The 15,526-nt window shown below is 32.4% G+C and overlaps 1 protein-coding gene across 1 annotated transcript; it reads right to left on the reverse strand.

Annotated features, from left to right (window-relative positions):
- Nucleotides 1-4,701: 4,701 nt before the first annotated feature.
- LOC143048940 (ankyrin repeat and SOCS box protein 16-like) lies at nt 4,702-12,661 on the reverse strand. The gene is made up of 2 exons (XM_076222790.1): nt 12,562-12,661; nt 4,702-5,997 (listed from the first exon to the last, which is right to left on the reverse strand). The coding sequence occupies exons 1-2, from the start codon at nt 12,567-12,569 to the stop codon at nt 4,794-4,796; spliced, it is 1,212 nt and encodes a 403-aa protein (XP_076078905.1). The 5' UTR covers nt 12,570-12,661; the 3' UTR covers nt 4,702-4,793.
- Between the last annotated feature and the right edge of the window lie 2,865 nt (nt 12,662-15,526).

Raw genomic sequence — 15,526 nt, forward strand, 5'->3', positions numbered from 1 at the left:
GACAAAATTAAGATAAGACATTTGCTCACATTATTTTCCATTTTTTTTTATTGGATAAGTAAATTTTCTTTGTTAACAGTTCCACAATTTGTGATAACAAAATGGTTTTAAGACAAATTTCTATCAAGTTATTATATTTATAAGTTATTATTTGATGCGTTTAATTTTATGAGTGATTTTATTTCCGTTCTCTTGTGGACAGTTGTCTCATTGGCAATCATACCACATCTTCTTTTTTATATATAGGATGAAACTGGGTCCTGTAATTTTGCCTTGGTATAATTTAGATTTTTTCTTTTGCTCATATTCAAACGTAGAAATAAAATAAAAGAGTTGAAGTACTCAGTATTTATATGGAAGATGCACAAGATTTGTCTTTGAACTTTTAAGTATGAAACCATGACACTTCGAATTCAGTTCCCTCAAAGCATATAATGATTTAACAGATTTTACCAATTATATATTTAATTTTAACTATTTACAGTTAGTTTTTTCATTTCTTATATAAAACATAGTTATATTTGTTTTTACCTATGTTTTGTTTCAAAGAGTTTAAATGTACAATTATAATATCAAAATTATGTATTAACCTTTAATTCAAGGATGTTCACTCCTGAGAAGCCAAACATTTTCAAGTATTTCACTTTTTTTAACCTGATTTTTAAGTTTATAAGACTGTAAAAAAAAGTCATTGGTAAAGAAAAAAATCATATGGTGATGCACTTCTTTTTTTTCTATGACCCTTTGAAAGTACCCAAGTTTGATGATTTTCCAATTTTTCATAATTTTTTACCTATTTTGGTGAAAACAAATCACAGTTCCACAATTAAACTTTTTTTTAAACTGAAAGGTCAGAAGAATACATCCTTAATGCTAATAATTATGTTTTAATAATTAATCGTTTTTTTTAATTAAAATTGTTTGTTAAATTGATACAATATTTCATATTTTTCATTTGCTATTTTCTTTTACGCCAATACCTAGGACATTCTAGTTAAGATAATCATAAAAAGAGGGGCGAAAAATACCAGAGGAATAGTCACACTCATAAATCGAAATAAACTGACAACACTATGGCTAAAAATGGCTAAACAGACAAATAATAGTACACAAGAAACAACATAGAAAACAATATAAAGCCCAACAAAAAAAGAATATCTTATAAGACAGATCTTAGGACAGCTTCGATAAACAGGCCCCAGTTGTCAAAATGTTATTATGTAACAAATATATTTGTATTTAAATGAATAAATGTCTTTTATTTACACTCGTTTATATTTTAGGCATTAAGCTTAATGCCTGCACACATTTTTAGGATTTAAGACTAATGCCTAACATCATTTAGGCAATAGACTTACTGCCTAGGCGTTAGCTTATTGCCTAGGATTTAAGCTAATCAGAATTTATTAATGTTATTCAGCAATGTCCATCGACTCAAAATTTTTACACATACATTTAGAATTTACATTTTGTATCCCAATGCCTTTAACAGCTACATGTACTGGTTAATAACTTTTTAATTAATTTTTATTTAACTTGTTAAAATTTCAAACACTATTTTTAAGCTATTGATTTTTTGTTATTTTACTTTTAAAGTATATGATATAGACTCTAATATGGAATTTGAAGTAGTATTTGAAAACTTTTTAAATTCTTACACTCTGAAACAAATATACGAAAATTGTTGGTCCTATAGTCAGAGTTAAAATGTTAGCTTGTTTGTACATCTCAGGTCGGTTATTAATTTTACATGTAAGATTTGTGTATCATTTATTCTTAATCCCATCTTTTTAGGGCTAGGTCTACTTATTTTCTATTTACCTAAATTTATAAACTATAACAAATAAAATCTTGTAGAGAACTACTGCAATATTTTTAAAACAGAAAAATTGTATTTTGTGTTCCAGTTTGTGTTGATTTCTTTTTAAAATGAACTTTTAAACAAACTACCACAAATGCTTTGTTTAAAAGTTCATGTGTTAAGAATAAATGAAACAATTTTCGTATATTTGTTTCAGAGTGTAAGAATTTAAAAAGTTTTCAAATACTACTTCAAATTCCATATTAGAGTCTATATCATATACTTTAAAAGTAAAATAACAAAAAATCAATAGCTTAAAAATAGTGTTTGAAAATTTTAACATGTTAAATAAAAATTAATCAAAAAGTTATTAACCAGTACATGTAGCTGTTAAAGGCATTGGGATACAAAATGTAAATTCTAAATGCTTTTTATGAGCGAAGTATATATGTTGGGTTATATTATACATAAAATCTTCACTTTCATTTGAATCACATTTGACAAATTTTCCGGGTTTTCCTTTCATATGACATTTAAAGATAAAAATCTCGAATTCTAACTAAAAATACTAATGAAATTTTGTGATAAAATTTTGAAAGTTTCCTTAAACATGTATGTATGTAATGTTTTCAAGTAGAGTGAGAAAGTAAAAAAAAATTATAACAAAAAGAACCGACCTCCAAGGCAAATGTAATTTAAAAAAAAGGGAAATTCACTAACAAAATCAAACGAATTATATCAAAAGAAACACTACCAAACCTGAGATAACCTCAATGAATGAATAAGTCAGTACCAGAAAGGCATAAGTACTGCCACGTTTGTAACGTACCATTGGCTAAATGGAAAGGTGAGGAATTCGATGTATGTATGTGTAGGGCCTGCAAAGAAAAAGTTGGAAAATTGAAATGTTCTCAAAGCGTTCCAATAGTTTCATACTAGTCATGTTCAAGTGATGATATTGTTTACATTCTCTACAACGTTAAACTAACATAATGCGTATTTATTAACAAGGGAAGATATTGAAAGAATCATTTAAGGTACTACAACAGTACAAACTTATCCTCTTCCAATGTTTAAAAGAGGGACGAAAGATTCCAGAGGACAGTCAAACTCATAAATCGAAAATAAACTGACAACGCCATGGCTAAAACTGAAAAAGACAAACAGACAAACAATAGTACACATGACACGACATATAAAACTAAAGAATAAGCAACACGAACCCCACCAAAACTAGGGGTAATCGCAGGTACTCCGGAAGGGTAAGCAGATCCTGCTCCACATATGGCACCCGTCTTGCTACTCGTGTTATAACAAATCCGGTAAATAGTCTTATTCGGTACGTCAGACTCACATTCATAAAAGGGAATGTACGTCACATTCATAAAAGGGAAGGAGACTAACTCCGGACAGTGATCGTTTCCGTTCCGGAACTATTTTCCTTACTCCATCAAAATTCAGATTGGTAAGTTTCTTCATTGACGAAGTTTTTTTTTAATCGCAATATGCAACAAAGTCGATCGAGTTTTCATGCCAGAATTGAATACTTCGACCTAACGATACAGAAATTTGCAAACTTTTCATTTTGTAAAATTATTTGGATTGAGTGCATTTTACTTACAGTTAGTGTTTTTATTCATAATAACTGGTAAAGTTGATAACAATTATCCTCATTTTGCAAAGTTCAGCAATAATTTTTTCAGTAACAACAAAAGGTCAATCCGGGTCAAACCGCTTGAAGAGCGCGTAACGAAAAAAGCCGAAGGCAGTGATTAGTGTAGAGTAGTATGCGGACCCGTATGCGGATCGGAATTGGAACTGCCGGGGAGTTTGGGAAGGAGATTGTTGTTACGATGTATAAGAATCAAATCCGGTATCATCTGTGAAACGGTTATTACAATACGGTCAACCAACTCGTGATGGCGTCCGTAAAATTTACGAAGGGATGATTTCAAATTCACCATTTGGAACTCTTGGTTTAATAGCTTCCTTGTGATCAGCAACCCTCTAACAAGAAAATCATGATAGGAAATATAAGCACGGGAATACCGTATCAATTGGTAGCTATATACCCCGTATGCAGGTGCTGCTGGAATGGTGCTACTTAGAAATGGAAAGTTCACAATTGGAAAGCTGAAATGATCTCTTTTGTCGTAAAAATTGTTTCAATCGACCCTCATTGTCAATTTCTAAAAGTTAGTCAAGATATGTGGCCGACTTAACTGTATCTGTAGTATCCTTTATCTCTAGTTTGATGGGATAGATGCGTTCAAGTAGAGTAAAAAGATTTTGCTAACTTCTTATCTTTCTTCCTAAGAAGTCCTTATGAACTCAGCCTCATAATTTATGAACTCAGCCTCATAATAATGAAGAAATATGTCGGCAAGTAGAGGGGCACATTTTTACATTGAACATGAATGACGAAGTTATTTTTACTAACATATTTTCTGAAAAGAAAAGTCCTGTTTGTATGATTTCAGCTTTGGATGAAATAAGAATTGTCATGGACCCCAAACCCACGCTTTTAACTGCTTTGAATGTAAACAAAGATAACGAATTGATGCTTGGTCTAAAGGAACAAGGACCAGCATTTCCAGGACATGATTTTTTTCCGTGCGACAAATTGCAAAAGAAATATTCCTACTCAGTTGCGGATCCCGCGGTCGGAACCCCCTTTTTTTGGACGATCAATGCATTTGAATTGGCACATGTGGTTGGAACTACCCCCTTTAATCCTGGGTTGGGATCCCCCTTTTTAAAATGGCTGGATCCGTCCCTGTCCACTCGCAGGAATGAACCTTTAGAAAAGAGCATTAAAAGTTCAATAAAGAAATATGAATATAAGTCAGATCTTTATAATATGCCGAAATATTTGATTGAAGAAAACCAACTATCTAAGATGTAGTTTTGATGATTTATTAAGTCAACTTAGTAATCAGGAAGTTGGCAACAGAAAGAATTGATGATGTTTTTTCTTTGTCAGGCATCCTATTTAATGATCTTCATCAATTTCTTTCATAAATATAAAATCTCTCATGACTTGTGGAATGGGTAACTCCATAACATTGTGATAGAACGAGTTACCTAAATGATGTCTAATCCACATTCTACACGTGTGCTTTAAACTCCTAATGTCATTTGCACGATCGAACCAATGATCAATGTCAAACTGCTTTAGTTTTAACCGCCCTTCGTCTTTCTGAAGTGCTGATTTCATGTGAGCTTTATCGTATCCTGTTAGAATAAATAGTTTTATTATGTCTACTGCATCCAATGAAAGTGCTAGCGTAATGGGACATTCTTCTATCGGGATGTGTCCAGCACATTGGAATGTATCCACTATGCAGTTAGCTCGAAGTAAAAACTTAGCAATTTCATTCTGTTTATTCTTAATAGCGTACCATAGAGGTGTATGATATTCGAAATCATAAATGTTCACATCAGCGCCTGCTTCAATCAGATTTCCAACACAGTCTGTATGTCCTTTGTATGTTAAAACGTGGAGTGCCGTCTTATTTGAAAGTTTACTTGCCATATTAACCTGGCAACCAGCTTTTATTAAAGTTTTGACAACACGATCGAAACCTTCTGTTGCCGCCATGAGAAGTGGCGTTATGTTGTCTCTATCTGCTATATTTACATCTGCCCCGGCCTCTAACAAAATGTCCACTCCCATGGCCTTACGGCTGCAGTAGTGTAGTGCTGTCCAACCATCATTGTTCTTTGCATTTATATCACATTTTACGTTTAAGAGTTTCTGTATTATCAAAAGATGGCTGTGTTTTGCCGCAAGAATTAATGGAGTATTTCCAACAGAATCTCTGGAATTTAGGTTAGCGCCATTAATGATTAATATGTCAAGGCATTCTTCATTTCCAAGTTTTGCTGCAACGTGCAACGGTGAGCATTTCCCGACACCCTTTGTGTTTATTGAATCGCCATTATCAGTCACAAGTAATTTCACTACTTCAGATTTATCAGCTTGGACTGATAGAAAGAGTGGTGTATTGCCATGGGAGTCTGAAATATCTTGACACACATACTTTGTAGCTAGGATACAACTAACACACTCAGTATGGCCCAATTTGGCAGCCTGCAACAAACCAAGGTCAAGGTCGTTTTTCTTGATACTTTGTGGAACCTTCAGTAGAACTTTTAAGATGGGAATGTTGTTGTTTTTTACACTGTCAAGAACACTGAAAAAAATAAAATGTATTATGTAATAGATATTATTCTTAAATTGTATGCCGACTATTGAAATTTTCAACATCATGAAAAACGGGGAACCCCCCTATTTTTTGGACGATCAATGCATTTGACAGGGCCGTAACTAGCCTCTTTTAAAAGTGAGACAAAACATTTTTGCGAGGGGTCGGGGGGGGGGGGGGGGCTGAAGGCCCCCAGACGCTCTGAGAAAAATAATGCAAAATCGTGCATTCTGAGCTATTTTTTCAACAATATTCTGGTCTCATAGCAATATCAATCAGGTGCTCCGCAGGGCGCAGCTTTATACGACCCCAGTGGTTGAACCCTGAACATTTGGGGCAAATTTGGTCACAATATTCAAGCTTGATTCTGTCTAAATTTGGATTGTGATCAAATTTTTGACATAATATAGGTTTTTGTCATAAAATTAATGTGGTCAAAGATTTAACAAATCTATTGCACAATACTGTGCAATTGAAGATTTCTTCTTGAAACTTTTCAAAATTCGAAATTTAAAAAAAAATAGAAAAAAAGGAAGCTCTTCAAAAAATGGTAAACAAAAAATCCCCCCCCCCCAGCTTTTTGAAACCCCCTTGGAGCAATAACCCTTAAACTCAATCCCATGCTTTCCATTGCCGTATTGAACCTTGTAGTACAATTTCAGAGAGATCCATACACTTAAACACAAGTTATTGTCATGATTGTTTGGAAACTAGAAACATATGCTTCTTTTTTGCCCCTAATTCCTACATATTTTGGGCAATTAACCCAAAACTTAATCCCAGCCTCCCCTTTGTTATATGGTACATTGTGGTACAATTTCAGAGAGATCCATACAATTACACATAAGTTATTGTCTTGAAACTAGAAAAAAATGCTTGTTTTGACCCCTTTTTGGCTCTTAATTCCTAAACTTTGGCCCCATAACCCCTAAAATGAATCCAAATACTTGTGGTTTTAAACATTGCGTTATGATTTCAGAGCAATTGAAATACTTCTACACAAGTTATTATCCTGTACTAGAAAAATGCTTCTTTTGGGCCCCTTTTGGCACCCTAATTCCTAATCGGTTGGGACCATCATCCCCAAAATCAATCCCAACCTTCCTTTTGTGGTATTGAAACTTCTGAAACAATTTCAAGAAGATCTATTTACGTAAACTAAAGTTGTTATCCGGAAACCAATGTGTCTTCGGACGACGACGACGCAGACGACGCAGACGACGACATCATACCATTATACGATCCCAAAATTTTTTTGGGGTCGTATAAAAATTCATTGTATTTTAAGATTTTTAGGTTTTAGGGATAACATTAAAAAAAGATCGATATATATATGATGGATAAAGCAAAAATCGTAATTCTCATAATCCTTATAATACCGAATCTGTCTGTCTGTTCTTGTCTTGTATTGTACTTAGACTTTGGTGATTTTTTTATGACTAGATTTAAATATAGTGACAGTGCAGTATTATACTTTAAGTACTAGTACTGTTAAAGTCGACACTAGGGACCATCTTGACCTTGTTTTACGATATTAATGATTCTTTTATTGTTGGAGACTATCAAGATGAAAAACAGTAATTAAACTTTAACAATTGATCATAATTTCGTATTTTTCTATACATTGACTTTGTGTGCGATTAGGTTCCGTGCACGTGTACTCAATATTCCTTTATTTCTGTTAAAAGAGTCTGAACATGACTTAATGCAAGGGTAACCCTTCAATGTAAAAGGTCATATGGCAATACATTGTTGTTAGTTTTTTTTCAGTTTTTTTGATACTGTGAAATTGGTGACCATATTTCAATTTAAACCATGTCAGCCTTCTAGTTTTATCTACGAAAAAAGCCAGTTTTGTTCTCTTTGATATCAAGTTCAATTCTCCATACAGAAACGACGATTCATTTCTGTGTCTTGTAGCATCGTATATTATATTGAATATTCTTAAAATATTTTCTCGCACATTGTCTGGACATCGGTTGGCATGCAACATCATTAGTGGCAAGGTTTCGTTGCAAAATATAGTTGGCATTCATTTTGTGTCCGGACACGCGGACACAGAAATATTATTATGTATTATAAGTTTGCAGATTTCCGATAGCATCAGAAATATTCAATAAGGCGATTCACAGGAAATAATATCTCAACTTACTTTGAATTAGATTATCGGGTTTTGATAATCCGAAAATAGGACATATCTATGCAACATTGCAAAACCACACGTTTACAAATGAAAATCAACACTCAGACTATAGTCATTAAGTAGGACAATAAATTAACAAAAGACAAACCCGGGACATAGAAGTACAAACAATAGACCATCAACTCTGATAACTAAAAGTAAAATAGAAACATGGATCACGAAAAACATGAAGGAGTTACACCAGAGAGTGAAGAGAACTGGCTTCTTGCAAGACACTTTCCGTCAAAACAATTTGACAATCTTTTTGTTTCAGTTTTTTTTTTTTTTGGAAATTTCAAGCATGAGGCATTTGCCTCATTTGCCTCAATGTAGTTACGGCCCTGTTTGAATGTCTGGATCCGCCCCTGAAAGAATATATGTGTACTCCCGTGATTAATACTGCCTTTTTATTAAGTTAACAATGATATATAAATAAGGAAGTAGAATACTATTGTCATAAAAGTTCTTGTTTTTGTCATGGCAATTGTGTTTTTTGTTGTTGTATAAGTTGTTTTTAAGGTTCATGTGGACCCTTTTGATAAAACGCCCCTAATTTCACAGACAAACCTGCCCATCTGTATTTTTTTAGGCATAGCATGCCCTAGATAAATAAATTTCAAATATGTTTTATTTTTAAGAAAAATAAAAACTTACCAGGATTTTGCAGTTCACTTTTTTTCATTTCTCCAGAAGGTGCCAAAATAAATTAAGTTGTGAAACAGGTTTTAGAACTTCCCACAGATAATAATTGAAGTGAGCTGTACTGATTGACATAGACAATATATACCTGACAATAATTGGTGATTTAAACTGTGTACCTGAATGGACCATATCAAGTAAAACTCAACTGTTTGTTAATTTTATCAGCTTCTGCAGAGACGAAAAAAGTGCACAACAAAATCCAGTTAAGTTATGAATTTTCTGAATCATACAATGCATTTGAATTCTATTTATCTAGGGCATGTCATGCCTTAACATTTTTACAGATGCGCAGGTAAATTTTGAGGTGAAAATACGTCCATTTTAGCCAAAGGGTCCACATGAACCTTAAGTCGCATCTGACGGTGTGTTCGATTATAGTACATAGGGTAAAATGAACACTTTACTATACGCATTTTTTCACACATGGAAAGTCAAAGTGCAAGTTATTTTCTACACCAGCCAGTCATTTGGAATTCACAAACTTTCTATTTTGAATTGTTTATCTATAAAGCAGGTAAATTGTCTAATTTTCTTGCACGACATGAACTAAGGGGATGACTGAAAGTGTTTTGCGACCATTTGATATTTTGGGTGAAAAAAGGGTGTGGGGTATAATTCCCATTAAATTGGGGTCTTCTATAACCTGTCCATTTATTTACAGCATGATTACAAAATTTAAACCTGGGTTGATATCTCTTTAGATTGGCTGTTCCATCTTTCTCGTATGTGTTTTTAATTTTTTATCGTCTTTATCAGTTTATAATCCACATGGTATTGTTATGTTCCTGATGAAGGTAAATCAAGAAAAGTTCTGATCCACACATTTTATTAGTCATTTTGAGGACTAATTATGCAACTAAGTATTTATTAAGGTTTATGTACCCTTCTGTAGCCATTTTTGTACGAATTTTTCAAACCTCAATTGTATCAAAACTAAAGATATAATAAATAATAGAGATAGGCCATTTAGTACATGTTCCAAGGGGAAACTTGATGTAAAGCATTATTTTTTACTGTTTCATTGCATTTGGTAGAAAAAGAGGACTTTGTGGCAAATAAATCAAGATTTTTATAGAAAATCCACAGCCTTTAATACAAAGATTTTTGTTATAAAATTTGAAACATAAATTACTCACTTGATTTTCTATGATGTTCTAGTGTTTATTTTTTACAAAAAGTTCTAAGTAACCTGTAAATTCCAAAACACCTCGTGCTGAGTCACTAAAGTCAAGCGCACCTTAAAAGGTATACTTGATTTTGGCCATATTTATACTCGTCTTAACCAATAACTACATTTATAAACTTGTTTTAAGGAAATCAATGCTAGCACTGCATGCAATAATCCTATATCTATCAGTCATCCAATTGCCAAATATGAGAGTACAAGGATAAAGGCTGTGGATTTTCTATAAAAATCTTGATTTATTTGCCACAAAGTCCTCTTTTTCTATTAAATGAAATGGAACAGTAAAAAATAATGCTTTGCATCAAGTTTCCCCTTGGAATATGTACAAAATGGCCTATCTCTATTATTCATTATATCTGTAGTTTTGATACAATTGAAGTTTGAAAAGTTCGTACAAAAATGGCTACAGAAGGGTACATAAACCTTAACTTTATTCATACATTTCTCAAAATTAATTTATTTTATACAGTTATGATCAGTTATATACTTGAGGCACAGGCACTATGGGGTTTACTATCCATACCCGTTTGAAAAAAATCACTTTCATGTATGGGTTTAAGAATAGTAAACCCCATATTGACAGAAACAAGTGCTTGTGACTTGAGTTGCTCAAAGCTTTTTTATTTATTTTTTTATAAATTGTTTTTTACCAAAGATTTAAGTTTGTAAGAACATAGTTTTTAATTTTATGGATCTGCTGACTTAATTTTTCAAACTTCAGAAATGAACAGAAATTAGTTAGGTCTATTTTCTTATTCCTGCAGTCCCAACAGATCAAATTTCACTGAAATAAAATAAAAAATATCTGCAAGGCTATCTACCTTCTCAGAAAGCATGTAAATGTTAATGCTATGTTATGTAATGTAAGGGAGACAGATTTATATAAGTTTTTCTTGTTTCCGAATCCCTGTATTTATATTGTATAATTATATTTCATGCACTTTTTAAATAAAATATTGTTTAAACTAAATGTTAATGCTCTTTTGTTCCAACGTTGGAAAGTTTTGGGCAGAAGAACAAACTAGCCGAATAGTTCCGGAGGAACTTATTAACTAGTTACTTTGTTCTTCCCCTGGTTTAAAAGTTCCACCGGAACAAAGTGACTATTTAAAAAGGCCAACGGAACATATCAACTTGTTACAAAGTTCCTTTTTGCCAAATTAGTCAAAACTAGGACAAAAGTTCCAATGGAACTTATCAACCAGGCAGAAAGTTCCATTTGGAGAATTGATGCAAAGTAAAAGCGCAACATATTATATTTGAACCTTTCAAAGGGAAACCAAGATACTGATTAAAAAAATCAAAAGGAACTGATCAACTCAGAACTAGCCACAAAGTTCCTCTTTGGCAAATAAGTTAAAACCGGAACTAACAAAATAGCCCAAAAGTTCCAACAGAACTTATCAACCAGTCACAAGATTCATTTGGAGAAGTGATGCAAAGACCCACATGAGGAGGGGGGTATTCTTCCCTCTCTTGAGGTTACTATAAATACTAAATTTGCATGATAATGCAACTTATTCCATTTTATGTGAGCTATGAAATTCAACTTGAATTTTGCTGGGGGAGTTTGTTTTTCCCCCTCAGTACATCAAAATTTAAATACATTTTCATTATTTCCCCAAAAATAAAGTTCCATGCCCCTTTTTTCATATTTGTCCCCAAAGAAACTGTTTCAGTGCGTTGGGTATTCTTGTAAATTAATGATTTGCTCTTATATACTGATACTCATTCTTCTCCCTCTTTCTACAAAAAGGACGAAATAGGGTATATTCGGAACGATGTAACTAGTTGTTCTGTTTTGCCAGAACTATTCAACAAGCTACATTGTTCCGGGACTTTTCAACTAGCTACTTTTTACCGGAACTTTTCGACTGCACTCAGAATAAAACAACTAGTTGAAAAGTTCCGCCGGAACAAAGTATTAAACTGACAGAACATAGTGGCTGTTACAAAAATACATAAACATCACTGATTGCACATCAATTGCTGTGTTTTGTGATCTAAAAATAGTTTGTTTTTACAGCACTCATAATTAAATCTATTTTATTAAATCAGTTACTGTATTCTGAGATCTTTATGTTCTTGAAATTACCAACCCAAATTAACCTTTCCGATTACAAATTTGTTAAACAACAAACTAAAAAACTTTAGAGCTAAGTTAATAAGTGAGGATGAAATTTATAAAAAAAAATAAAAAAATATGAGATAAAGAGGCCTCTGATCATACATAACAGTTAATAGCTGAATTCTTTATGAACCTTTCATTTATGAAGAATTTTTATGATCATAAAATAAGTATTTTCTTAACTTTGACTTTGACACCCTTCCTAATAATAGTAAATAATATATATTAAATACATAGTTTCAACTTGCTTTTAATTACTGGGTAGGATGAGGATTATTTGTGGAGGAATGTTGCATCAAAGAATGAACATTGTAAAGGTTATACAATACTTGATCAACACTAATATCATCTTACCTGGCCATGACTTGATTCCAGTAAAAGTTTTCTCATTATGTTAATCAGATACAGAAGCAGTTGCCATGACATTCCTGAAATAATTTATCATTAGCAGATACAGTATGGTAGGGGAGATAACTCAAGCCTTCTTCCTAGTCTCAAGATTTATAATACAGTTATGAATGAAAATCTTAATCATCAACAGGGGATTTGAATGTTTAAAACTATACCTTTACTTAAAGGCAGTAAGAAAAATGCTTATATAGATCTATAATATAGATCAGATCTATAATATAGATTGTATATTAAATATTAAGAAAGTTGTATTTTATTTTGTAGGCTTTGTGTTTTCAGTGTAATATTATGTCTGCAAGAATAACACAATGGTATAATGTGTTGCTGCCTGTAGGAAATAATGTTCTGATGATAGACAGGTGGGTAAATGATAAAACATATGTAACAAAATAAGCCAATGCAAGCAAAATCTTTAAACTAGTTCTAGATTTATTAATAAAATAGGTAGGAAATTTGTGGAACAATAAGATATAAAAAAAGAAGATGATGTATGATTGCCAATGAAACAACTCTCCACAAGAGACCAAATGACACAGAAATTAACAACTAATGGTTACTGTACAGCCTTCAACAATGAGCAACGTCCATACCACATAGTCCACAATAAAAGGACCCGAAATGACAATGTAAATAATTTAAACGAGAGTCAACATGACTGGCTCAGTGTAACTCTTTGGAAGTTTCTTAGAACTCAGCTAGGCTTAGAAACTTTAATTAATAAATCTTTATTAGTATTATCCAAAATTTTATAAACTTGTTGGCATTTCAATCATCCAAGCACCAAACGAAACACATAAAAGTTCTTTAATCTGATTGTAGTGAGGCATCATTTTCAATTTAATTAAGACAAAAACTTCATAAACATTGTGTGTTTTGGCTTTTTCTGATAAGCTTTTTTATAAGCCTCCACTTAAACTTGAATAACACTTTTGGTAGTGAATCGTGGTTCCCTATATAATGTACAATGAATATAAAAGGAACAAGTGTCAAGCATTAAGATAAAACTATGGGCCTGGTTAAAATGCTGAACTAGATATATTAATGCCACAGTAGTTTACCAATATTCAAATCTTGAAAACAATCAGGCAAAGACAATTAAATCAAGACAACAACAAAAGGTGTTAGATAGCCAAATACTTACTCCCTCCAATTTAGAATATATGTAAAAGAAGCCCTACTCTGACACAAAATCGTGCTTTTGATGTCATTGTTTAGCTAAACTAACAAACAAATATGCAGAAATGAATCTTTTGGTGAAAGAGAAATATAATTAGACCACTTTGAGCCCAAATTCAATTGTCTATGAGTTTGCATTTGAAATTCAGGATCAATGCGCTCCATAGTATACATGTACCAATTTAAGATTTCCAGGGTTTGTTTTTGGTTGGAGTACCTTTGTTTTGAAATTCAGATTTTTCTTATAAGTCTTTAAAGGTAGGTTGAAAATTGGCATGTAGAAAGGTGATACATGTACAATTCAAGATATACCTGGTTTCTATAAAGTTTAATTTTTAATTAAAGGTAAAATATTTAGAAAGTTGTAAAAATTGCAAAATTTGGTTGAACAGATAGGGATTTTTAATTGGTGGTCTGACACCTAAAGTAATGTTGAATATTATATTATAAATTATAAAACAATGCATTTAGACCTATATCCTTTATCTTATATAGTAAGAAAACTTGAGTTATAACCTAAGTTTAGTTATATAATATTCAATAACTTCAATGATTTGGTAGGGAAATCATTAAATTAATTTGTTGATTATCTCCCTTTGTACAACTCTGTGGTTATGGACATAACTATCTTGTTTTTTGTCATACCAATAAAAACTATTGGTAATTTTGACTTCTTTTTTCTCACCATGGTTTTAAGATGAATTTGCATTGGTTTTGTCTAATTAAACATGAACATAATTAAAGATAATTAGATATGTCTACTGGTAGCTGTCTATTAGGTGATTATCTCCATAATGCACTTCATAAAGATATTTTATATTCTGGCCTCTTTCTGTCACCATCCCTTAACAGATTTTGGCTTCCTAGTTAGAAGCTTGAAACGGGAAGTTTATATCACTAGATCATGTGACCAAAATGTTTAGCAGGGAAAACAATTAGAAGGGCCCTGTAGTCTAGTTTACTAAATTTTGGGCTAGGCAACTAAATTTCGGCTTGAAAGGTCTATATTACTTTCATAAAGCATATGTGGAGCCAAGTTGGTCCCTAGATGCCGTAGTCTATAGTTTACTAAATTTTGGGCTAGGCAATAAATTTTGGCTTGAAAGGTCTATATTACTTTTATAAAGCATATGTGGAGCCAACTTGAGGTCTATATTACTTTTATAAAGCATATGTTGAGCCAAGTTGGTCCGTAGATGGAAAATGTTAGTCTTTTCTCTGTCTGGTTGTAAATGTCATTATCCTGTGGTCTTTTTTCCCCTAGCTTTAAACTACACTAGAACACACCCGTGATATCGCGGGTCCGTGACTGAATTAAAGTATATAACTATGCGCAAGCCTTATTTTGATATTAGTATTGTCATCTGATAAAGTCATGCCGATTATAAGATACGCAGTTTTCTCTGCTTTCAAATCTTTCTGTTTGAATCCGTCGAACTGGAACTTATCAATTGTTGGTTATATAAATTAGTTGGAAAACAAAAGGTTCTGGAATGGAATATTTTTTAATCAACAGCATTGTCCTATATTAGTTATAAAGTTGAATTCTTTGATTCGCTGTTTTACATCATGCCCGCTAACAAATTGAAAACTGTACCTATACGCCTTATTTTAGTCCAGATCTTTAGTATTCGTATTGTTATCTTAGAAAGTTTACCTGATTAAAATGCTACAATAGGTAACAATTTGACAATCTAGTAGTGTCAACCCTGTGAATATGACCCGTGTATAT

Source organism: Mytilus galloprovincialis, chromosome 10 (genome assembly GCF_965363235.1).
Source record: "Mytilus galloprovincialis chromosome 10, xbMytGall1.hap1.1, whole genome shotgun sequence".
NCBI lineage: Eukaryota > Metazoa > Mollusca > Bivalvia > Mytilida > Mytilidae > Mytilus > Mytilus galloprovincialis.